The sequence below is a fragment of the Panicum hallii genome, chromosome 6 (assembly GCF_002211085.1).
Source record: "Panicum hallii strain FIL2 chromosome 6, PHallii_v3.1, whole genome shotgun sequence".
Taxonomy (NCBI): domain Eukaryota; kingdom Viridiplantae; phylum Streptophyta; class Magnoliopsida; order Poales; family Poaceae; genus Panicum; species Panicum hallii.
In genome coordinates this window covers 1797829-1822503 of record NC_038047.1, presented here as the reverse complement: position 1 = coordinate 1822503, position 24675 = coordinate 1797829, and the positions used below count along the sequence as shown (strand labels likewise).

The 24675-nt window shown below is 48.2% G+C and overlaps 5 protein-coding genes across 10 annotated transcripts; 3 read left to right on the top strand and 2 right to left on the bottom strand.

Annotated features, from left to right (window-relative positions):
* Positions 1-5532, bottom strand: LOC112898024 (cytochrome P450 703A2). 5 transcript variants are annotated; one of them, XM_025966438.1, is made up of 4 exons: positions 3233-3403; positions 2411-2573; positions 890-1758; positions 1-763 (listed from the first exon to the last, which is right to left on the bottom strand). In XM_025966438.1, the coding sequence occupies exons 3-4, from the start codon at positions 1742-1744 to the stop codon at positions 107-109; spliced, it is 1512 nt and encodes a 503-aa protein (XP_025822223.1). In that variant the 5' UTR covers positions 1745-1758; positions 2411-2573; positions 3233-3403; the 3' UTR covers positions 1-106. The 5 variants fall into 5 exon arrangements, 2 of the variants coding, with proteins under 2 accessions (XP_025822223.1, XP_025822222.1); XR_003229818.1 differs by lacking the exon at positions 1-763 and having other exon boundaries at positions 1629-1758; positions 3155-5532; XR_003229817.1 differs by lacking the exon at positions 1-763 and having other exon boundaries at positions 1629-1758; positions 3233-5532.
* Positions 5533-5836: 304 nt separating this feature from the next.
* On the bottom strand, positions 5837-10632 carry LOC112897987 (hydroxyproline O-galactosyltransferase GALT2-like). The gene is given in 8 exon segments (XM_025966394.1): positions 5837-6446; positions 6541-6648; positions 6795-6968; positions 7257-7385; positions 8056-8346; positions 8445-8677; positions 9341-9934; positions 9937-10632. Coding segments are annotated over 8 exon segments (1938 nt in total). The 5' UTR covers positions 10139-10632; the 3' UTR covers positions 5837-6239.
* A 2150-nt stretch (positions 10633-12782) lies between these two features.
* LOC112896486 (BTB/POZ domain-containing protein At1g30440-like) lies at positions 12783-18051 on the top strand. Of its 2 annotated transcripts, none has more exons than XM_025964474.1 (5): positions 12783-13332; positions 13438-13830; positions 15341-15410; positions 15523-16749; positions 17307-18051. In XM_025964474.1, exons 2-5 carry the CDS (start codon positions 13772-13774, stop codon positions 17910-17912), a joined length of 1962 nt encoding a protein of 653 aa, XP_025820259.1. In that variant the 5' UTR covers positions 12783-13332; positions 13438-13771; the 3' UTR covers positions 17913-18051. The 2 variants fall into 2 exon arrangements, with proteins under 2 accessions (XP_025820259.1, XP_025820258.1); XM_025964473.1 differs by having other exon boundaries at positions 13435-13830.
* A 263-nt stretch (positions 18052-18314) lies between these two features.
* Positions 18315-20734, top strand: LOC112896489 (60S acidic ribosomal protein P0). The gene is made up of 4 exons (XM_025964477.1): positions 18315-18781; positions 19612-19710; positions 19793-20185; positions 20407-20734. Exons 1-4 carry the CDS (start codon positions 18455-18457, stop codon positions 20545-20547), a joined length of 960 nt encoding a protein of 319 aa, XP_025820262.1. The 5' UTR covers positions 18315-18454; the 3' UTR covers positions 20548-20734.
* A 604-nt stretch (positions 20735-21338) lies between these two features.
* Positions 21339-24619, top strand: LOC112896487 (2-succinylbenzoate--CoA ligase, chloroplastic/peroxisomal). The gene is made up of 10 exons (XM_025964475.1): positions 21339-21657; positions 21752-21824; positions 21955-22129; positions 22259-22357; positions 22463-22560; positions 22749-22942; positions 23030-23157; positions 23443-23813; positions 23906-24114; positions 24269-24619. Exons 1-10 carry the CDS (start codon positions 21455-21457, stop codon positions 24393-24395), a joined length of 1677 nt encoding a protein of 558 aa, XP_025820260.1. The 5' UTR covers positions 21339-21454; the 3' UTR covers positions 24396-24619.
* The last annotated feature ends 56 nt before the right edge of the window (positions 24620-24675 follow it).

Below are 24675 nucleotides of genomic sequence, written 5' to 3'. Positions count from 1 at the left end.
GAATTTGCATTTTCATTCATCGTTTGTTTATGTGTATAGGATCAGTTCTCTGTTACTATTAGCCTTGGCTGGCTTACATGGAGCGCGAGGTGGTAGCTAGCGTGCGTCAGACTACGGCGGAGGCGGCGTACATGTGCGGCGGCAGGCGCGGCGTGGCGACGGCGACGAGCGGCGCGGCCTTGGGCATGGTCATCCCGTACACCTCCCGGGTGTCGACGTCCTCGGGGCGGAGGCCGTCGGGCGGGGACCAGTCGAAGCAGTGGAAGAGCCTGGCGAGCGCCATGAGCACCAGCGCCACGCCCAGCGGCGCGCCGGGGCACTTTCGCTTCCCGGCGCTGAAGGGCAGGATCTTGAAGTCCGGCAGGTGGCTGATCTCCACCCGGGCGCCCTCCTCCGCCGGCAGGTGCCGCTCCGGCTGGAACTCGTCGACGGCGTCCCACACGCGTGGGTTCCGGCCCAGCGCGTGCGTGTTGATGAATACGCGCGTGCGCGCCGGGATGTGGTACCCCATGATCGTCGTCGGCTTTAGGGACTCGTGCGGGATCAGGAACGGACCCGCCGGGTGCATCCGGAAGGACTCCCGGACCACGCACCGGAGGTAGGGGAGGTGGGGGAGGTCAGACTCCACCACCATCCGGTCGCGGCCGATCACCGTATCCAGCTCCTCCTGGATCCGCCGGAGCACGCGCGGGTTCTTGATCACCTCCGCCATCACCCACTCGTTGGTCACCGACGAAGTGTCCGTAGCAGCAGCGATCATGTCCTGCATATGAACATGGCAACACGCGTAGATGTGAAGGCTTAATTTTCTCCGAAAAAGAATAAAAACATTAATCAAAATAACTAGCTTCAGCAAAATAAATTTCAGGTTATGTAATAGCAAGCATACCTGCATCAAAGCTTTGATCTCGACATCATCCATGCGCTCCTTCCCGTTCTCACCAGGCAAAGATAGCAGCACATCGACGAAGTCCATCTCTTCTTTGGTATCGTCGTCATCAAGGGAGACAGCACTCTTCTTGGCCTCCTGAGCCCTCCTGTGCTCATCAATTATCTTCTGGTGGAAGTCGTCCACCTTCTTCTCGACCTCCCTCATCTTCTTCTCGCACCCGTACGGATCAACCCACCTCCAGGCCGGCAAGTAGTCCCCGAGATAGATCAGGCCCAGCAGGAAGAACAACTCATGGGTTATGTGCATGAACTCCATCGCTTCACCAGGTCCTGCGGACTGGATCCCAAAGTACTGCTTCCCCAGCAGCATCCTTGTGACGTTGTTCATAGAGAACGCACCGAGAACCTCTCTGAGGTTCACGGGCTTCCCAGACTGAGCTTTAGCCCACACAAACTGGCAGAGGTGCTCAGCTTCCTGAGCTCGGTGAGCAGCGAAGGACTCGAGCCGCCTGGTCGTCAGCAAGTGCTCCATGCAGACTCTCCTCATCCTTTTCCAGTTTGGCCCCAGTGGAGCTAGAGCCACATCGCCGCACCCATAGGCAAGATGGACAGCAGCCAGTGTCCGAGGCCGTGAAGCAAAGACCTCATCTTGCTGGATGAGTATTTCACGGATGACTTCAGGATCATCGGTGGTGATGGCATCGATGGTTCCTAGGCGGAGATAGACAAGGGGGCCATATTTGGTGCAGAATCGAGCGAAGTCTTTGTGTGGAAGAGGGCTCAACTGGAGAAGGTTACCAAAGATTGGCCATGTTGGAGGTCCAGGTGGAAGCCTTAGCCTCATGCTGTTCATCCTTCTCCAATACACTACAATAAAGATCCATAAGCATAAGAGGATGGAGATAAGAAATGGATCCATGGTTCAGCAACAGATGGCAATTAAAGTGGAATAGCAAATGTCGGCCTATTTATGGGATCCCATCAAGGCTTCTGGTAAAGTACAAAGAAAATTGAGTGATTGAGGTTGAGGCGAATTAGTTACAGTATTGGACTAGTCATGATTCTTGTGTTGATCTATATGGTTAAGCATCTCAACTACCATCATGTATATAAAAAACATCATGATCTTGACATGACCTGTGCAACCTAGACTGTAGAGCACTGAAAAATAAATAGAAGAAGACTAGAATAGAAGAAAGTTCACAGAACATGATCATGTATTCAGAGAGAGCAAGCTGATGTTGTGTTCCCAAAATTAGGACCTTTTACCCGTTACTCAGCAATTTGCTCAACCAAAAAAGAAAAAACTAGTTTACCATGCAAGTCCTACTTCACCTGCCATATCTATAAGGTTATAACAAAGGCACAAAGATAAAGCCCTATTTTTATTGAGGAAAGCATCCATAGACCTCCATGAATTACTTGGAAACTTCTATTGCTAAAAGAAAAGCTTAGTGATCACACAATTCACCTTGGTATGGTTGTCTCATGCAAATGACTGAATCAGCATAAAGATTACCTCACTAAATGACTCTCTTCTCTAACAATGGATGAGAATATTATATCTTGCACAAATATTCCTGAAAGTTGAAAGCGCGCAGCATCCAAAGGATTTTGCTCTTATTCAACATGCCATGATAGAAGATGAATTATTTGCAGAAGCATCATCAACTCTCCAGTGTCTGAAAAAGGGTGTAACAGATGCAATAAACATCAGGATTGTAAAGAATCTAAACATTATATGGCACCATATTCTGCTATGTGGATAAGATTTACATCTGCCAAAACTACCTTGCAGTGATCAAAACAAAAAACTTATCCATGAGGCCCCGTTTGGATCCTCGGAATTGAATTCCATTCTAATATCATAATTTAGACATAAATTAATTAAACTAATATAGTTGTATGTGGAATATATTTGTATATTATTGTTGGCCATATGGGAGAGATACTTATGTACTACACTTCTGCTATAGGGAAGCGAGTCGAAGAGTATGCTATAAGTTGTACATTAGAAACATAACATGAGGATCTATAGAATCAATTTCCATCTCCCACCCCCATGAATTTAAGATAAGCTTATATATATACTTTAGAAAGTTGTGGAATTCCACATTCCAAGACAAATAGCCTACTCTATTAAGTAGATTCCAATTCCTCAAAATGAAGGGATCCAAATGGGGCCTGAATAGAATACAACGATCAGCTGCATGCTGAAATAGCTCTCCCAAAAACATACGGTGAAGTATGAAATTAAACTAACCAAATAGTCTATCCAGATAACCAGGTTCCTTGATCTTCATATCACTAATTATCTTGTCAGATACAAACATATACTTACTAGGCATTAATAAGGAAAAATATGCACGTGCAATGCCATCTGAGTTATCAATACTGACTCTGCAGTGGCATTCAAAAGATATCAACAAATTGACATCTACTCTTGGCATCAGACTTGTTTTCTTTGTGAATCCAATATTCCTGTCTTACGATATGCCAGTTATTTGCACCTGGTGGTGCTCATTCTGTGTTAGTCTTTTCCTGTATGATGAGGCTATACCCAGGACTTTTAGTAGCCGTGTTGGATAACTGTGCAACTTTTAGCATCTCTTCATCATCCTTCATCCCTGCTGAGGAGAACATGTTTGACAGGACTGTGTAAGCTGTTGCATTGTAAGGATCCATCTCAAGTAGCCTCTGTGCTGCTAATTTTGCAAAAGAAAGATTACAATGGAGGCTACTAGAGCTAAGCAAAGCTGCCCATGCATCAGCATAATCTTTCTGGGGCATCGAATTAATCATTTCCAGTGCTTCAGCAAGGAAGCCTGCACGGCCTAAAAGATCAACCATACATGTATAGTGGTCAGGGTTTGGTTCAATGCCATAGACTGATCTCATGGACTCAAAGTAGTAATAGCCTTGTTGAACTAAACCAGCTCGTGCACAAGCAGTCAGTATTCCCAAGAATGTCACGTGGTTAGGCCTTTGGCCGTCATATTGCATTCTGTTGAACAGTTCGAGTGCATCTTCAGCCAAGCCATGTTGCGCAAATGCTGTAATCATAGAATTAGTGGCAATAAGGCTTGGATTGCTAATGCTTGAGAAAACACGATGAGCCTCAGCCAACCTACCGCATTTTGCATACATTGTCACCAAAGAAGTGTAAACAGCTGAGTCAAATATCCATCCCATGTTGACTGCGTAAGCATGAGCTTGCAGTCCCTGATTCACCATTGCCAAGTTAGCCAAAGCACTCAGCAAACAACTAAAAGCCACTGTATTAGGCTTGCACCCTTCCTTTGACATACGACGAAACCACTGCACAGCATTTACGTAGTCTCCATTTGCAATGAAACTGGAAATAACTGCAGACCAAGCCACCTCATCTTTTTCTGGCATTTCCTCAAAGAGGTCAACGGCTTCTCTCATCCAACCCCTATTAGCAAACCCAACTATGATTGATGTCCAAGAAACAGCATCCCTCTCAGGCATCAGCTTGAAAAGCACATGTGCATCTTCAATCATGTTATTCTGAACATACCCTGTGATCAATGAGTTCCACGATACTATGTCCTTCTGCTCCATGGAAGCAAACACCCTTCTAGCATCGACCATCCAACCGAAGCGGGAATACATTATGATTATCGAGTCACCCAAGAAAACGTCCATTTCAAAACCCATTGCTATAATCAACCCATGAATCTGAATTCCTTCTCTGACAAGACTGTCCTCAGAGCAAGCATCCAGCACCACTGACAGTGCCGTTTCATTAACCTGAACACCTTCATTTCTCATGTCCAGGAACAGCAAGAGACCATCTCTGCACATCCCACGTTTCACATACCCCCGGATCATCGAGGTCCAGGACACCACATTCCGCTCCGGCATTGCCTCGAACAGCCTCCTCGCCTCCGATACAGTCCCATGCTTACACAGTCCATCAACCATAGAGCTCCAGGAAAAGACGTTCCTCAACGCCATTCCGTCGAACACCCTCAGCGCCATGTCAAGCTCCCCGGCTCTGAGGTACCCGGCCATCATCGCGTTCGACCCCACAGGGTCCCGCCACCGCGGCGGCATCTCCCCGTAGACAGCCTGGGCCTCCCGCAGCATGCCCGCCCTGGCGAGCCCCGTGATCATGGCTCCGTACGATACGGCGTTCTTGGCCGGCATCTTCGCGAAGAGCGCGTGCGCGGCCGCCGCCGCCGCCGCGGCGGGCGTTCCCGCGCCCGCGCGGAGGTAGAGCGAGAGCAGCGCGTTCCAGGAGACGGCGTTGCGGCGGGGCATGTCGTCGAAGACGAGGCGCGCGGAGCCAGGGTCGCCGGCGTCCGCGTAGGCGGTGAGGAGGGCCGTCCAGGAGATGACGTCGCGGCGGGGCATCCGGTCGAACAGCTGCTGGGCGTCCCAGATGCGGCCGCGGCGGCCGTAGGCCGTTAGCAGCGCGTTGAGGTGGGCCGTGTTGGGGCCCCGCGCCGGCGGGGGCTGCTTCGGGGTTGGGAGGCGGTACGGGACGCCGGTGCCGGCCAGGGCCGCCGTGGCTGGAGCTCTTGGTAGCCGCAGCGCGGCCATTGCCGCCAGTCGCCGTTGCCAGCCTGCCAGGGGAGGCTCGAGCACTCGTCTAACGCTGACGAATGCCGCCTTTTATTTGTATTTTTTTCTTTGAGAGGTTTATTTTGTATATTTTTTCATCACGAGTATTGCTATACAATAAAAATCCATTGATACAACTCGTTTACAATGAGGTCAAATAAATTCAAAATCACTTGGATCATTGTTAAACTGTGAACAGTTCAGCTCATATTATTCTAACCAAATTGTTCACGAGTTATAAATAAGTACAGTACCATGTAGTAGTTTTCCCTTTTCAAGTCCTGAAAATTCTCATCAAGTTTATTCATTTTAAGCATATTTCACCAAATTTTTTGGGTTCAAACGTGCCACAAAATTACAAAATTAGAACAAAGCTTGAAAGAAGGAATGGTGGTGATTTTAGCACCAGGAGAACTTTGTTTCATCTAGTTACAGGAATACAGACATACATCTGATCTGAGTATGCTAATCTGATCTACCACATCAAAATTGGGATGCATTACAAGAACAAGGACGCCAAAGGTAACGCCACAAGATGACCAATGCAGATCAGGCGAATGCACTGAACCAAAGAGGCTGGGGCTTCCTAATCTTCAAGCTCCAAACCCTGCATCCATGCTCTTGGCTCAAACTGAGCCAGCAATGGACGGGCAACAACACCTACGCTATCGATCCGTGTCAGAAAAAGAAAACACCAGCCAACCAAACTAAACCTGGCTGGGATAGTGGGATATGTGGGATGCCAATCTTTAACTGCGCTATCTGTAGTTACAGCAGGATGCCCGACCGCGGATCAACTTATCCCACAAGCACAGCATCTGCCTAGGCGACTGATAGTGGGCTGTGTAGTAGTTCTCCAGGCAACCGTACTGGCAGAACCTCCAGCTGTGGGAATACTGGACAGGCTTCGTGGAATTGAATTTTTCAACCCATAGACCCATACTTACATCTTCCATCTTAAATAGCTGCAGGCACCAGGAAAAAAATAGACCAGCTGGAACATCAGGATACAGACTTTATGTGAAATGATATCTGTAGCAGGCTGCATTGCAAACTCACTCTTAAACTCTGGTTGGCATGCTGAGATACGATGAATTTTGCTATGTCACGAGAAATTACATAGCCCGGTCCGTTTGCATAAGGCGGGTAGATATCTTCAGGCCATTCCTGCAGTAATTATTTATTGGTAAAGAGTCAGGACTGACGATGAAGATAATGAGGCAAGCGTAGACGACACAAAATGGGCTGCAAATAGAAGTTAACAAGGAATGATGTGTGAGCTGGCAATTCCTGCTTCAAAATTAGGGTATTACCTCATCTGTAACTGCCCATTTTCCAGTTCTCAATGGTCTGTGCAAGAGGTTCAGGTTCCCCAAATACAGTGGTTTGCCACTGTTGTTCAGCTTGATGTGTCTCAGAACCACATCTACCCTAACAAATGTATCATCATCGCATTTCATTATGTTTGCAGCAGTCAAGTTCTGGACCTGCAAGATGACAAGAGTACCAGACAATAAGTTCATGATTAGTCAAACAGGGTGCTTATTGTTGCTTGGCAGGTTTTGCGAGGCAATTAAAATTTCTAGAAACTTTAATGTTAGCCATAGTCCATTAGCCTATTTTGGAATGGCTTAACTTCTCCTAGAAGTGAAGAGCTGCAATTATTGAGCATAGATAGAAATAGATCACAAGCCATTGCAAGTTCACTTGAGTTGACATTGGCAAAATATACAAATGCAAGAAGTGCAACAGCAATAACAGGATGAGCGTCTTACCCCATACTCACAAATAGCAATTGTCTTAAGAACCACCAGCTCATAACGATCTATAAATGGCAAAATGACAATGTCTCCAAAGTATTCAGCTTCTTTCTTCAGCATTACATTGACCTCTTTCCTTGAATTCTGCAACCACAGTTCTACCATGAAGCAGCAGCTGGTATTTATTTCTTAGCACATTTATAGTTTCTCTTAGGAAATCAACATGCCACTAATATTTCCCATCATTGGGGCACATATAATTTCATTAGAAAACTAGGAATTGGTGCCAAATGATAATAGTTTGTTTGATAAGCAAGATATTCCACAAAGTACATGAAATGATAAGGCAGTAATGATGGTCACTACTGAGTAGCTATTCCACAGAATTTAAGATGATTGCATTACAAGCATGGTGAGAAAAAGTGGATAGCTGCCAGAGACAGAGCCCTCTAACATATATTCAATTTCACATACAGCTTGGTGCTGTCATGCAGATTAACTGCACTTTGAGCACTCCATGCTATGCGCATTTTACTAGGCATAGAACTAAATACAAATTGCAAGTTATACCACAGGGACCTGAAGATGCATTTTGATCTGGCACAAATCAGGTCCACAAATAACAGTGCTACAACCCCTTGTTAGTTATATAGCTTTTCAGTCGTGATAATTATAATCAATCGTATGTTCCAATGGGGGCATATGCATTTAAGCATAAATATAGACATCTTGAGTTTGTGTCCCTTCTGCTTGCATGTAAGGGCTTAAATGCTTAACTGCAAAAATAATCTAATTAGATGGATAATTTGCTTACCAGTGCCACAAAGAATCGAGCTACTGCTTCCGAAGACTTAATTTCTGGAGTTTGCATCCATGTTTTTCTCACAGCCATGCGCTCAGCGAAATGATTTGACGCAGATAATATTCCAATGAAAAGGGAAACAGAACGTTTTGGGAGTGGCCGGGACCTCCACTTTTCCGACATCTCAAGGACTTGTTGAAGAGAAAAACTAGGATGAGACATAGGAAGAGCAGTGGCATAAACTGAATGTACATCTACATCGCCCTTAACAAATAATCCCGTTGCTTCTTCAAGAGTGAACCCCTGAAAATCATCACCAGGTACCCCTAAGTATTTGTCCTAAATATCATACAAAAAAGTTTAAAAAGGAACAGCAGACGAACATGTGTTAAAGAACATACTGGTCGATATGGAAAAGATGTCACATGTCGGCCACCAACGTAAATGTGGAAACCTTCAACTCCAGCCTGTATAGTTAAAACAAATAGTCTCTCCTCTGCAAAGGGGAACGGCCATGTCATGGCAGGTTTCTTTGCACGCCCTATGAATCTCTTCAACCATGAAGTTGTCTTGGACTCCTTGGTGTCAACAATATCATTACGTATCCATTTCTCACATTTGGGGAACCCATCAACTGTTAAAAAAAATATGAAATTGTAAATTTTAACCAAATATACTAGCCTGAGGATAAAAGGACATCATGTCACTGTAAATCACAGAAAGCAGACGCTTTTGTGAATTGTCTCTCAGAGAAAAATAGGAAACTTAACAGGAATTAATCTTTGTATAGTTATTCAATCTGACTAAGGGAGTGATACCAGTGGACCGTCGTCAGTTCACTAACAATTAATAGGACCATGAGGTAAAAATAGCAAAGATGTGAATTTCCAGACAACTATTGCTAGTTTGCTATCTATCCACATGAAATGAAACAATCCATTGTAGCCACGAATGTTAATCTTAATAGCAGCTAATTGTGGGAAAAGGGCAATTGTAACAAAATCGTCGACTCAAAATTCACCATAAGTGCTACCAACTCTGTTAGTTGCAAACTGTTTTATGATGGTCCACGTCCAACAGTAGTCATTGCAAGCTATCTCATATTTGTTTAACAGGAGCAATGCATTATTAGGCTGGCGACACATCTAATCCTAAAATGGAAACGCACGATCACCTTAGCTCCATCGACTTGTAGAGATGGTACTATGCGAAGTACATTACCAACAAGTAGCATTTGAGGGAATCTTTCTAGAGTTGACGAACAAGACTAGGCGAAAACAAGCAGAGCACGTCGTACCCTTGTCGTCATTGTCGTCGGCTGGCGTTCCGTCACAGCGCTGCGCAGCGCCCCACTGCATCCTGTAGCAGGTGTTGTGCTCAAGGATGGGGTGCTGGCTCCAGTCCCCCCTGAGCCTGGGGTTGAGGTGCAGTATCCTTGGCGGCTCCTCCCCGTCGACGGCGCGCAGGCCCTGTAGCTCGACCATGAACTGCGAGACCATGACGGTGCCGTCCCCCTGGCGCATCCGCGCGAGCTGCGGCACGAACTCCCTGTGCGCGGCGCGCGGGGTGCCGACGACGGTGACGGAGGAGCCCGCGGCGAGGCCGCAGGGCAGGAAGACGACCCGGCCGCGCGCGCGCTGGGAGACCGCGGAGGGGCACCTGGAGGCGTCGGAGGCGCGCGCGGTGGCGGAGGCGAGCAGCGCCCAGGGGTCCCCCGCGAAGGCGGCGGCCTCCTCCCAGGCCGCGAGGCCGAGCGCCCAGGCGTCGTCGGCCATGCGGTCGAGCGCGGTGCGGCCGCGGGACGCGCGCGCCGCGGCGGGGTCCGGGAGCGAGACGCGGTCGTAGCGGTGCCAGAAGGGCTGGACGGGGAAGGCGGTGGCGGTGGAGGTCGCGGCGGGGTAGAGGTGGAGGTGGCGTTGTGGGAGCCGCCCGGGGGCAGGTGGTCGGAGGAGGAGGGCGAGGAGAAGGCGGCGGGGTCGCCCGCGAGGTCGGCGGCGGCCAGGTCGAGCACGCGGCGGAACTTGAGGGAGACGAGGAGGAGGTACGCGGCCCCCAGCGCCAGCACCAGGTGCGACGGCCGCACCCGCCGCGCCATCGCGCTCCTCCACTCCGAAGAGAGCGAAGCGCGGCCCGGGCCCCCCCTCAGCGCAGCTCCCCCGCTTCGACGGCGGCGGGAGGGGGAGACGCGTGGGCCGGATCTAGCGCCGGGCGCGTGGGGCTGGCGGGATCGGTGGGAATGGAGGTGGTGGTGGAGGTGGACGCGGGGGGAGCGGGCGGGGGCGTCGTGGTGGCCGCTCGCCTGCCTGCTCGCCCCGTGCGGCCGGCCGCGGCGTGAATGAATGCGACTGGCGCGATGGTGGGGACAGGTCAGTGGGTCCCATGTGGGCCCTCCTCGGCCACGTAGGCTCGGCAGGGCCAGGTGGACGCGCCGGCATGGCTACCGCCGGGCGCTAGAGGCGGGAGACTGGGAGAGGCGGCGCCCACGACATTAATTGTTTCGATCGCCCGACGTGCTTGCCTCGCCTAGCTAGCCGGCTGCCGGCGACAAGCGAGCGTCGAGGCGGCGCTGGCCCGGCCGGAGCTCACGCCGCCGGCGCGGTCCTTGGAAGTGGGGCCAACTGAGGTTGGCCGCACGTTGTGGGCCCCACCGCAAGCAGGCTCGGGGAGCAGTTTCCCCAGATGGGCCTCTGCGCCGTCGTCGTCCACACCCCCCCCCCCTTTCGCGGGCCGGGGTGTGCCTGTCGGGGCTGGGCCCATGTCAGGACCCGTGAGCTTCTTGCTGCTGGAGCGCCCAGCTCACCCACCCTGAACACGACGATCTCGCTCTTTTTCCTTTTTCACCCCTTCCTGCCAAGTGCCAAATATGTTGATGAATTGATGATGTTCCTATCACACTTGATGGTCTTCGTCCAGCTCCATTGCCATGCTAAGTGCCGTAGCTCGAATCTCGCTGCCTTCAAACGCAAGGCAAACGCACGCGCCGAGCACCGACCAGACCACGGCACGGCACGCGACGCCGCCGCCACGCCGGAGGTCGACGGCGCTGTCCCCTGGTCGATGGGCCTCCTGGTTCCTGGACGCTGCACCGGCGGCAGGTGTGGGCCCATCCCAGCGATGGGCCCGAATCGCATGAGCTCGCTCGATCATCTTCGATCGAGGGCGCGTTGGTTTTCCGAGGTTTAAAGTTTAGAGGGGTCATATCAAAAAGAATTTTATTATTTAGAAGTATTAAATAAAATCTAATTACATAACTAATTGCAGAACCCCAGTGCTAATTCGTGAGACGAATCTAATGAGGTATATTAGTCCATGATTAGCGGATGATTACTGTAGCATTACTGTGGCAAATTATGGATTCATTAGACTCATTAAATTTGTCTCGCGAATTAGCACCCAGCTGTGCAAAAAGTTTTATAAACAGATTTTATTTAATACTTCTAAATAGCAAGATTCTTTTTAATATGATGGATCTAAAATTTAGAGCGTAGAAAACGAACGTACCCTCACTTCATCTTCGTCTCCTTTCTTCCCGTTCTCCCACCAGCTTCCCTACTAGACAAGACAAGGAATCAAGGATGGTGATGGTTGATCGTGCATCATCATTCCTTCATTCAAATCTTCTCCTGGGCCTCGGTAGTAACGTCCCCTCCCCTCCCCCTAAATCACGGCCCATGATAGGGATTACACTGCTCATTCAGTTACACTAGCTGCTACTACTACGGGACTGCAGACTACATAGCCAGAATCTTCTTGCCTTCAGAAACAAGGCAGCTCGAAGGCACGGTGCGCGCCTAGCAGCACGGCCATGGGAGCTCAGCTCATCATCATCGACAATCTAATCATGCATGTGCAGCTGGGCCTGGGCATGCACATGTACAGTGACACTGGTGGCCCGTCTTTTGAGTCAAAAAGGCTATCAGACAGTGACACTACCCCAGGAGGCAGGAGCGCTACAGCTTAACAATCAACTCCGTTCCTTCAAAAAAAAAAAACAGAAGTCCAACTCCGGCATTTCGATCCGTCGCTCTCCATCTCTGTGATGATTATACGTGCGGTACTTCCGATGGCGCTCCTCGATCCATTCGGATTCCCTGCAGGATTCAAATTCGTCGAAAACGCTGCAAAATTGAACGCGTCTCATCAGCCTGGTGGCCAAGGATTCTACGACTTCAACGTTGGAGATGCTCACCGCTTCTATCGTCGGGGGTCGGATTTTAGATCCCAGAAAAATCAGACTAGAAATGTTTTTTTTGTCCTAAAATTTCATAAGTTTTTTTTTTGTGGAACTGGCCTGAAAAAGCCGAGAACATTCTACGCCTAACCGCTGGACTGGTCCACGATCAGGAGACCACAAGTCCACAGCCAAAAGGAAAAGATCTGTACGGGAGAGAACCCAACCAAACCAAAACAGCAGCCAGCAGCAACCGATCACAACCTGACCAGGGGTTGGGTTGGGCAAGTTGGGTGCCACACTGCCAGGCAAGCAGTGTGAGCCGGTGAACCCTACCCACTCCCGGATCCACGGGGTCCCAGCCACAGCCGTCTCCTCCCTCCCTTTCTCCATCACCTTCCCCTCCTCCCCCCATGGCTGCCGCCTGTCACTCGAAGGAATGGATGGAGAGAATCCGAAATTAAAGAGGGGGAGCACAGCGACAAAGTGGATTGGGCCCGCTGGTCCCGGGCCCACACGCACACCTCCTCCAGTCCTCTCTCCTCCCTCTTCACCTTCCATCCCTCGTCGCCAGGGCCAGGCAGGGAACAGTGGATTCCCCCCACTTGAGCTCCAGCTCTGCTCCTTCCATTCCAATCCGGCGGCCCCTGTCCGTTGCGTTTCTTTCCCATAGAAAACCGCGAGCGCCCCCCCCCACCCCCAACACCCCCACCCTCTCGAGTCCACCGCGCCGCACCACGCCATAGAACAGAATGTTCTTGGATGCTCCTGCGGCCAGAACATTCCCTTCCCTCCCCTGTATCCGTCGTCCCTTCCGTAAACAACAGAGGAGAGGAAGGCCTCGACCTCCCCTTCCCTAATCCGGACCCCTAATCCTCCTCCTCCTACTCTCCTGCAGCGTCCCGGGTTCTTGGGCTCCCAGGGGTTTCTCCTTTCTCTTCTTCCTCTAGGTGCTGGCTGGGGTTTAGGTGCACCACGCCGCGCCGCGCCAGCCTCTTGGCTTCTTTCCTTTCCGGTTCCCGCGCAAAGTTTGGATCTTGCCGGGTCAATTGGAGCCGCCGCCGCCAGAACCCGCCAGAGGAGGCGAGGGTCTGAACAGGGATTCCGCTTTGGTTCAGGTGTGCCACGATTTCCACACTCTCTTTCCCTTCCCGAAGGTCACTTTTTTTTGGCGCGCGAATTTATCAAGTTTTCTGCGATTTCTTCTTCTTCTGGATCAGAAGCTCTCCTCTGTAGATGTGCAACTTCGTGTGGCTCTTCCGCGTAATCTGGCGGATCTTCAGCGTCGCCTTCTGACGCTCCACCCCGTGGTCTTCACTTCACCGCGGCCAGCGGCCTCGCCACTGGATTGAGCCTCTTCTCGTGGGGGGAAGTTGTCCGCGTCCTTCGTCAGTGTTCTTCTGGAGATTTCGGCTCAAGCGCGTGGAGGATTAAAAAATTAAACAAAAAGAAAGCTGCAACCTTGCTGCCTTTGATCTCAGGAACCCAGCGGCCAGCTCATTGATGTAGTGTGGTGTCCTCTGTACTAGGCCTTGAAGCAGCAGCTGCAGCTCCAGGATGGCCTGCCAGAAGCTGGGATCCAGAGCAGATGTGTTCAGGAAGCAAGGGCAGGAATGGTATGTGCTGCTCCACACTTTCCCCACCATGTTGCCCTACCACGCCTAAATCTGTGCAATCATGCATTTCTTTTAGACTTGGCTTACATTCTATTTTGTGCGATGCTTGTAATTGACTAATTCGTTGATACAATTATTATACCTACGACCACATAAACCACTAGTATTTGTCTATGGGCTGAATGAAAGGCGCCATGCATGATACTAGAAGCTGCCATACATCCACTGCCAAACCGCTTCTTGTTGGCTTCATCTGGGGCTCTCATTATAATATGCTAATTAATTCCTGAGGAACGGCTTTATTCAAGAGATGGGAGCCAGCTATAAGACTACAACTTTGTTGTTTGTTTTTGGCTGATACACCTTTCTGGACGGCCTGGTGAAGTAAACACAGCCTGTTAATATGAATATGCTAAGGTTTCCATTTGATGTGCTCTATGCACAGCCGAATTCGATCTATTTTTGTAGGCCTAAATTTTGTTGTACTACTTTTTTGAAGTTATAGAGGTGAAGGCATTGGTGGGTAGATAGGACGCGTACTGGGCAGAAAATCTTGTCCTAGATTTAGTATTCACAGCTGCCATTTCCCCTTTTGTGTGCAACAATTGTTTCCCTTGACTTTAGGGGCTCTAATTATGTTCATACTTGTAAGTTTGCACATGTTGAGCACTAAATGAACCAAATTTATTGCTTCACACTCTGCCCTGTTACCACATTATATTGATTACTCTGTGGTAGATACTGCCATACTGGCCCTGCAGTGTGTGAATACACTACTGCAAACCTGCTACTTGAGATAACTTATCGCAGTAGTTAGTCCAATGCATAAACCTTTAAGAACGATTTTTGGTTGGACAAATCTATTATTCAGAACTGACTACTTGGAGGAGGGAAAAAAAAGAGTTAGTGTGACCAATGCCTTATCAATTAATCAAGCATCCTGTTTTTGATTTCTCTCTTGGTAAAATATTAAGTTTATTCTCTCTGAAATATAGTAGCTGACTTTGATATCTTAATGTTGTTCAGTAATCTCTACACTTAAAACAGTGCTTAATGTTTCCTAGTAGCAACTGTATGTATATCAACTAATGTGACAATTGCCTTGACGACTCCCAACTCATTTCAAATTTATCAATTAATCCAATACCCTCTCTTTTTTTATCTTTTTAAGTCCTCTCTTGGTAAAATACTAAGTTTATTCTCTCCGAAATAGCTGACTTTGATAGCTTCATGCTGCTCAATAATCTCTACATTTAAACAGTTTATGTTTCCAAATAGCATCTGTACACCGTATCAGCTAACTCAAGGTCGAAAATTCACAACTCTATCAATGTTCCATGTCCAGGGATACCTTGACATGATGCCTATTGTGGATCCTTTTTAGGATTGTGGCAAGAAAAGTACCTTTTATGGTTTTACGAAATGAGTTCTCTACTTATTTTCATGCATGTCTGTCTGTTAGAGTTGTCCAGATACATTTTTGCTAGAAATTGAGTTATCCATTATGCAGGTATTGTACATCTGGTCTTCCTAGTGATATGACTGTGGTAGTTGGGGAGCAGTCTTTCCATCTTCACAAGGTAAATTTTCACCAGAATGATTCACACAGCTTTTTCTTTGTTTTACACCATTTTTCATTAGCATTCATGGGACTGGTGTAATCATTCCTTTGAATTTGGGTGGCCATTTCAGTTTCCTCTATTATCAAAAAGTGGCCTGTTGGAGGGGCGTATCAGAGAGAAAATTGATAAGGGGGAAGACAGTTGGGTTATTGATCTATCTGATATCCCTGGTGGAGCAAAGGCTTTTGAACTAGCTGCTAAGTTTTGCTATGGTGTAAAGTTTGAAATGACTGCATCCAATGTCGTACACCTCCGTTGTGCTGCTGATTATCTTGAAATGACAGAAGAGATGTCTGAGGGAAATTTGATTGCACAGACAGAGAACTTCCTTACCCAAACAGTGCTCAGGAGCTGGAAAGACTCGGTTAAGGCGCTTCAAACTTGTGATGACGTCCTTGATATTGCCGAAAGATTGCAAATTATAAAGAGGTGTGTAGACTCCATTGCAACTAGATCATGCAGTGATCCTGATTTATTTGGTTGGCCAGTAGCCCAGTATGGAGGCCCCATGCAGAGTCCTGGAGGCAGCCTCTTGTGGAATGGTATTAGCACGGGAGCAAGGCCCAGAAATAGCAGCCCAGATTGGTGGTATGATGACGTCTCATGCTTAAGCCTTCCCTTATACAAAAAACTCATCTCAGCCATGGAATATCGGGGCATCAGTCAGGAGATTATCGTTGGATCCCTTAACCATTATGCAAAAAGGCGTTTGCCTGGTTTGAATCGGCGTAAAAGCATCAGTGATGCCAGTAACTGTCTTTCTATTACAAGTTTAACATCCATCCCCTCTGAAGATGACCAGAAGTATCTTCTTGAGGAGATCGATAGACTACTACCTTTCCAAAGGGGTGTTACATCTTGCAAGCTACTGTTTGGCCTTCTGCGCACAGCGATTTTTCTGAAAGCCAGCCCCTCCTGCTTGTCCAATTTGGAGAGACGGATAGGTATGCAGCTTGACAAGGCCAGTCTGGAAGATCTTTTGATACCAAACATCTCCGAGTCTGTAGAAACACTATATGATGTGGATTGTGTGCAGAGGATTGTAGACCATTTCTTGGCAATGGACCAAGAAACTGGTGGGGCCTCCCCTGGCCTTGGTGAAGATGGGCAAATCTTAGCTTCACCATCTTTAATGCCGATAACAATGGTTGCTAAGTTGATTGATGGTTATCTGGCTGAAGTTGCACCAGATGAGAACTTGAAGCTGCCAAAATTCCGGTCTTTGGCAGCTGCTATACCGGAGTATGCCCGACCAATAGATGACGGACTTTATCGTGCTATCGACATATATCTTAAGGTAACATTATTTCATTTCTGCTCTTTCTCTCTGTGAACACAGTCGTACCCTCATATGTAAAAATTTTCATATACCTTGAGATGACAAAGCATATTGTATACTTGTATTGTTTTCGATTCTTGTACTGTACATGCATTTTACAGTTGATCCTTCAATATGGTATCACTGCAATAATATGGTGGTATTGTTCTCACTGCCCTGTTCCAAAAGTCTGTCAAACTAACTGTATGAATGATGCTATACATCTGACGGAGTTGTACGACTCATGTCCGACCAGGTGCAAAGCAGGAGTATGGTCCCACAGACCACCTGCTGTTTCACATGAGGGTAGTCTGACACTCCAGACGTGTGTGTAGCCTTTTTCCTAATTGTATAGGTTAATGAATCAATTATTTTTGCTGCACTGTGATGTTGCTTATTGCATACTATTGTATCCCACTGATCAGCTATATATAGCCACTAATGCTAGCAACAGTCATATTCTGACATGTAATTAATTTGCATCTCTTTGACTAAAAAAATGCTTTGGTCATAGTTCACTTTGTTTTCATTGATAGGCGCATCCATATCTGTCTGAATCGGACAAAGAAGAGCTCTGCCGGGTGATGGACTGCCAGAAGCTGTCCCTGGAGGCGTGCACCCACGCGGCGCAGAACGAGCGCCTCCCGCTCCGCGTCATCGTGCAGGTGCTCTTCTTCGAGCAGCTCCAGCTGCGGAGCTCCATCGCGGAATGCCTCATGATCTCCGAGCCCCTTGACGGCGGTGTCTCACGGCAGCTAGGCGGCCAACCCGTCTCCGGCGAGCACCACCGCGGTGTCGCCGGCTGGCCCCTGGCCGCCAGGGAAAACCAGACCCTGCGTGAAGGCATGGACAGCATGAAGCAGCGGGTGGCCGAGCTGGAGAAGGAGTGCACCGCCATGCGGCAGGACATCGAGCGGCTTGGCCGCAGCCGAAGCGCCGGCAAGAGCAGGTTCCCGTTCGCGCTCGCCGCCGCCAAGCCGCAGGTTTGCAGCACGAAGGACAAGGATGCTGCTCCGGAGACGTCAAAGACGTCGGCGACGGAGGGCGAGGACAAGGTGGCCGTGGTGAAGGGTGGTGCCGGCGGTGAGGGGGCGACGCAGCTGAAGCTCAGGAAGCACAAGATGAAGCTGTCAACCTGTTAGCTATTCTACATACATATACTAGTACAGACCCAGGATGAACTTGGCGCCTGATGAAAATCTCATCTTATGCTAAAGTTTTTTTTGACATTTGCTAAGTAAGTGAAAAATGCATAGCACTATCAGCATCTTTTGACACAAAGTGCTTCGGTACTCGGTTGCCTCGTTGAAGGAATGTCCATCAATTTCAAAAGAGTTTGCCAGTAGTATCCTTTGAGACTGTGAAATTTCTAAGATCAAACCGCGTCCAACTTGAGGCCCAACCCAGTTGCCTCGCGAAGAACAGAAGAAGAAGCCCAGCCCAGCCCAATTTGCAACAGAACTTGGCCCACGGACCCCCTAGCGCGCCCCACCCAGCCTCCTCCTCCCTCCCTCCCTCCCCTATAGAAACCCACGGCCAGCCGCCTCTCATCCTCTAGGTTAAAGCGACGCCGCCGCCGCCAGCCGTCAGCCTTGCCCTTCCTCTTCCCCGAAGGCCTGGTCCTCCCCGCTCCCACCTCCACTAACCTTCCGCTAGCTAGGGTTAGGCACCCCCCGCAGCAGCGATGGCGATCAAGCGGACCAAGGCCGAGAAGAAGCAGGCGTACGACCGCAAGCTGTGCAGCCTGCTGGACGAGTACACCAAGGTGCTCATCGCCCTCGCCGACAACGTCGGCTCCAAGCAGCTCCAGGACATCCGCCGCGGCCTGAGGGGCGACTCGGTGGTGCTCATGGGGAAGAACACGCTCATCAGGCGCTGCATCAAGGCCTACGCCGACAAGACCGGGAACCACACCTTCGACCCGCTCATGGACCTCCTCGTCGGCAACGTCGGGCTCATCTTCACCAAGGGCGACCTCAAGGAGGTGCGCGAGGAGGTGGCCAAGTACAAGGTGAGTTTCTGTTTCGTTGCATCTGCTTGTTACCCGCCAATGCAGTATGGTTTGGTACTCGTCAATTCAATTTTATTGTTCTGAATATGAGTTGGACGATTCAGAAACTGCGCCGATTTGCCAATGTTCTATATGCTATTTGTCTCTCGTGCAATGCTTGTGGATTAATGTCACATAGCAGGTCCAAGTTCACATCGAGCTGTATTGTATCAACCTATTTTTCTTTTATATACATCATACCTAGTTTACTGCAGTTCATAGTTCCATCTGTGTTGCCTGTGGCTGGTCAATTAAGAGGCACCATTACGTGTTGTAGATCTGTAGTTGTTTTTAATGATGGAGGTAGGGCTGTTGCTTTGTATGTGACAAGCCTGTACATGTGCGTTCAATTTTTGTTGCAGATTTGTGTTGTTGGGATATTTTGGGGGTTTGCAGATTGATGATATTTTCTTGTTATAAGGTGCTTGCTATTCTTTTTGTGAATTTGGGTAGTTATCTGCTTTGAAATAGCTATTTAGTTAGCAGTAAAAAGTTTGTACTGCGAAAAATCTAATATTCTGTAATCTGTTGCATTGCTCTATCACTGATGTTATAGGCTTTGTGGTACCTGCCCGTGTTGGGATGCCTGTTATTACATTGAAAATAATAGTTTTATCATTAAAATATTCAGCAGAGGCATGTCAAGTGACGTTCTAGTTTATGTCAACTCTTTTGTCTCAGATACAGACAGAATCACTGTATGGCCAAAGCTTAATCAGAACATCAGTAATTACTTATAGAATACAGTATATCAATTCGTTTTAATCATGTTTTATTTTGGCATAATACAGGTTGGCGCTCCAGCTCGTGTTGGGCTGGTTGCTCCTGTTGATGTCGTTGTCCCCCCTGGCAACACTGGCCTGGATCCCTCCCAGACATCTTTCTTCCAGGTGAGCATTGGAGGAAATACATCTCTGTAACAGTATGTTTGAAGTACCAACAGCATAACTTCAAACCTATCGTTTGTTTCAGGTGCTCAACATCCCCACCAAGATTAACAAGGGTACTGTTGAAATCATCACACCAGTGGAGCTCATCAAGAAGGGTGACAAGGTGGGCTCATCCGAGTCTGCCCTGCTCGCCAAGCTTGGTATCCGCCCCTTCTCGTACGGTCTTCAGGTCATCAATGTCTATGAGGATGGGTCGGTCTTCAGCCCTGAGGTGCTCGACCTGACCGAGGACGACCTGGTTGAGAAGTTCGCCACTGGTGTCTCCATGGTTGCCTCTCTGTCCCTGGCGCTCTCATACCCAACCCTTGCCGCTGCGCCCCACATGTTCATCAATGGGTACAAGAACGTGCTTGCTGTTGCTGTGGAGACGGACTACTCGTACCCGCATGCTGATGAGATCAAGGAGTACCTCAAGGTAATCCTTTTGCTTTTGTATCCTAGCTGTGCTAAAAATACGAGCAAGCAAATTTCTTATATCTGCTTTCATTACTGGTTCCGAATAACTGGGAAATTGCTTTGTAGTGATGTTATTTCCCCACGCATAGCCCCTCTTGTGCAGCAAATAGAGTATTACAGAGAATTTTTGCAAGCCGGTGTTTTAGCCGGTCCTAATCTTGTGATGGTTTTGGTTTGCAGGACCCGAGCAAGTTCGCCGTTGCTGCCCCTGTTGCCGCTGCGGACTCTGGTGTGGCGGCTGCTCCCAAGGAAGAAGAGAAGGCGCCCGAGCCCGCTGAGGAGTCAGACGAGGAGATGGGCTTCAGCCTGTTCGACGACTAAGCTGCTCGCAACGCCTGTGCTGCTGCAAGTTTTTGGCTTTTGCTTATGAGACACCAAAGTACTGTCACCTTATTATTTAGCGTACCATGCTTTTAGTAGACAAAGAACTCAGTTGTGTCCCTACCTAGTGTGTAATCGACGATGGTAATGGTAATCTGGTTATGTTAAGCACGTGCCTTGTGTTCTACTGCTCTTGTGTCAACGTTGATTTAGGCCCATCACATCAAAGAGAATCTTGCTATTTAGAAGTATTAAATAAAATCTGTTTATAAAATTTTTTGCACAGCTGGGTGCTAATTCGCGAGACAAATTTAATGAGCCTAATTAATCCATAATTTGCCACAGTGATGCTACAGTAATCATCCATGGACTAATATACCTTATTAGATTCATCTCGCGAATTAGCACGGGATTCTGTAATTAGTTTTGTAATTAGATTTTATTTAATACTTCTAAATGATAAGGTTCTCTTTTGATATGACCCTTTAAACTTTAGACCTCAGAAACCGAACAGCCTTAAACTTTACACCTCAGAAACCGAACAGCCTTTAGGTGCTGCAAGAGAACAAATGCTCCAAAGTCATCATCTGCATCACCTTTTAAATTGGCAAGCTTGCCAGTCAAAGCAGCATGCCTGTGGGCCTTAAATAATGTTTCATGGTCCAAGTGTCACAAATCTTCATGGCTGTGTAGTCCAAAGTGTCAGGAAGCTCCATGTTTATATTTTAAAAAAAAGGTCGCCTAGCCCAGTTTATCAACAACATGACAGCATGGGCGTATCTCCCTATCCCGTTATCTGCCTCCTGTGGCCGCAACATGACCGCTCTTCTCCGCCGTGCCGCGTCTGCAAAGTCGCGTCAAACCGGCGTACTAATACCACCACGGTCGACGGAGGGAGGCGACGGCGATGGCGCGGCATTGCCAGGGCCACATTGCGCAGTGCCTCGGCGGCATCCTTGCTCGCCGCGGCGGCGCCACCGTCGCTGTGGACTCAGGCGGTCGCAGCATCACCGGCGCGGAGTTCGTCGACGGCGTGCGGAGGCTGGCCGCGGGGCTCGTCGACCGCGGGGTGCGCCCCGGCGACGTCGTCGCCGCCGTCGCCTTCAACAGGTACGTGCAGAGAGCTGGAGCGGCGGAGCCGGTTAGTTTCGCTCAACATCGTTTCTGAAAATTTAGTCTCACCGAGCCATCCTCTGACACGCAGCATCCAGTACGTCGAGCTGTTCCTCGCCGTCGCACACGTCGGAGCAATCATCGCCCCTCTCAACTACCGCTGGGTAACCAGCTTCTGCTTCTTCTCCTGCAGCCGTTTGGAACGGCGATTGATTCGTCGTAATCTTCAGTTTCAGCAGCTACTGCTAGTTATCTGCACCAGTTGAAACTGCGATTGATTTTCTTGTGAGCCAGAGCTTTGAGGAGGCGGCGCAGGCGCTGGAGCTCGTTGAGCCAACGGCGTTCATCTTCGCCGGCGTCTTCAGCTCTTGGGCGCTCCGACTGACGGCCAGCAACAAGTATTCATCCATTGGCCTCTACCTCATTCTGGGCCTGGGGGACGCTTGCAGCACAGGCCATGCTGCAAACTGTAAGATTTTGGCTGGAGCTGGAACCTGTTGTTCCTGTTGGGTTGATCTGTATTGAAGCTTAAAAAGAAACTGCACGACATCTAGCATATATAAAATGTCCATGTTCTGTCTTCAACATGCTGTTTCAGTTGGATTAGTTGATCACATCAAGAGGAGCGTGAGAGGACCTATAGCGGCAGAGCCCGTATCCGCTCCAAGGGATGTTGCTTTGATATGCTTCACATCTGGTACATCTCCAAACTTTGTGGCTGATTTCCTACTTCAATCTGTACCCAATTGGAACTGAAACTGGGTTCCTAATTGATGCTATGTGGTAAGCTATTTTGATTCAGGTACTACTGGACGACCAAAGGGTGTAGCGATAAGCCATACATCTTTGATCATTCAATCCCTAGCAAAGATCGCCATTGTTGGCTACGGTGAGGATGATGTATGCTTTCAGGATCCCAAGTACTCTGTGTTACAGCTTTACCCTCAAAATTGCATTGACCTGTAGCTGTAGTTGACAATTTCATAAATCACCAAAAAGAAACTTTTGTCATGTTAATGTAATTCGGTTTCATTTCAGAATAAACAATAGTTGTATGAACTTTAATGTTTTCCCTTGTTGATCTGCAGGTCTACCTGCATACAGCACCTCTGTGCCATATCGGTGGGATCTCCTCATGCATGGCCATCCTGATGGCTGGAGGCTGTCATGTCCTGATACCGAAATTTGATGCCAAATCAGCTTTCGATGCCATCAAGGAACATGGAGTAACTTCTTTCATCACTGTCCCTGCGATCATGGCTGATCTACTGTCTTATGCTCGGTTTGTGGAAGTGCTCAAATTTTCTTAAAGCCTAGGAATGCATAATTTATTGGTGGCTCACTAACTTGTTGGGACTTTCTCAACCAGAAAGGAGAGGATATCAAGCCCTGTGATGATAGTGACCAAGATTCTGAATGGTGGTGGTGGATTGTCAGAGGAATTGATGGATGGAGCTTCTCAATTATTTCCTCGTGCTGATATTTTCTCTGCTTATGGTATATCTTCTTACCAGCAACTACACTGGACTTCCTTAATTGTTGTTACCATTTGCAAGCATGAAGCAACACCTTGTCATACCTTATCCTCATGAACTCCAAATTTCTGTTGCTATTAACTCTTCACATTTACCTACTGGGTTAAACACTTTGGGAAAGGACTATTAGAGCTAGAGTCTCATCTCATTTATGTAATCTCACCAGTGTAAAAACTTGGCATGCTTATTCCTTAAAATTATATAGCAGTGCTCCTTCTGTTAAAAAAGTGTGCCTTATTTTAAACAGGGATGACTGAGGCATGCTCATCTCTGACATTCATGGCTCTCAACAAACCAAAACTCCAAGAACCCAAGAACCAACCAGGCAACCATTCTGGGGGCGTTTGTGTTGGTAAACCAGCACCCCATGTCGAGATACAAATCGGCATGGATGGTAATAACCCTAGTTCTTCGCCAATTGGAAACATCTTAACGAGAGGCTTGCATACCATGGTTGGGTACTGGGCAAACAAGAAGGTGGATTCATTAGATTGTGTCAGGAACGGATGGCTGGACACTGGTGACACTGGATGGATGGATAGCGCCGGTAATCTATGGCTCATGGGTCGGCAAAAGGGCCGCATCAAAACAGGAGGTGAAAATGTTTTCCCAGAAGAGGTACTTCTCCATAACAAGTCAAAATTCGACATGTTCTTCAATCTTTAACTGTAAACATCTGATTTGACAATATATCACCTGAAATTGTTCAGGTTGAACTGGTGCTGTCCCAGCACCCTGGAGTAGCTAGAGTTGTGGTAGTTGGTATACCGGATAGTCGTCTTGGTGAGAAAGTTATTGCTTGTGTTAGCATCAGGTATGGCTGGAAGTGGGTTGATGCAAGAGCTGAGCACCAAGACGAAACCAAAGAAGTCTCTCCTCAGATCCTTCATGACCACTGCAGGATGAAAAAATTGAGCAGGTGATCTTGTCATGTATTCCCCAGAAATATAGTATCATTTTGAAACCGAATGGGCAACCATTTGAATTTTTTTCCCAAACAATGTTCGAGAACAAATTAATTACCAATGAAGCTATCATCAGTTTACCATTGTTCTCAATTTTTTGTGCTACAGATTTAAGGTACCAAGGTCATATTATCAGTGGAGGCAGCCGTTCCCAGTGACCAGCACAGGCAAAATCAGAAGAGAGGAGCTCAAGAGGGAAATCTTAGCAACAATGCAAATACCCAGCAACTTGTAGTTTTTTGAGGCAAAGATCGGTTTTATTATGAACCAAATTGTGGATCAATTTGCTTTGAATTTAAGTCTTGGGTTTATCTGGTGTCTCAATGACGTGTTCCTTTTCTTTTTATCTTAATTTTTTCAGTTGTGGTTGATCAGGTTAGACTTTGAGATGCTAGACAGAGAGAGAGAACATGCAAATGTGAGCGACTTTGACAACTGAAATATTGTCATTTCTGAGCACTGGTGGATAATTTTTGCAACCTCATTTCTGAATGTTTTCACCACAAATCTGAAAA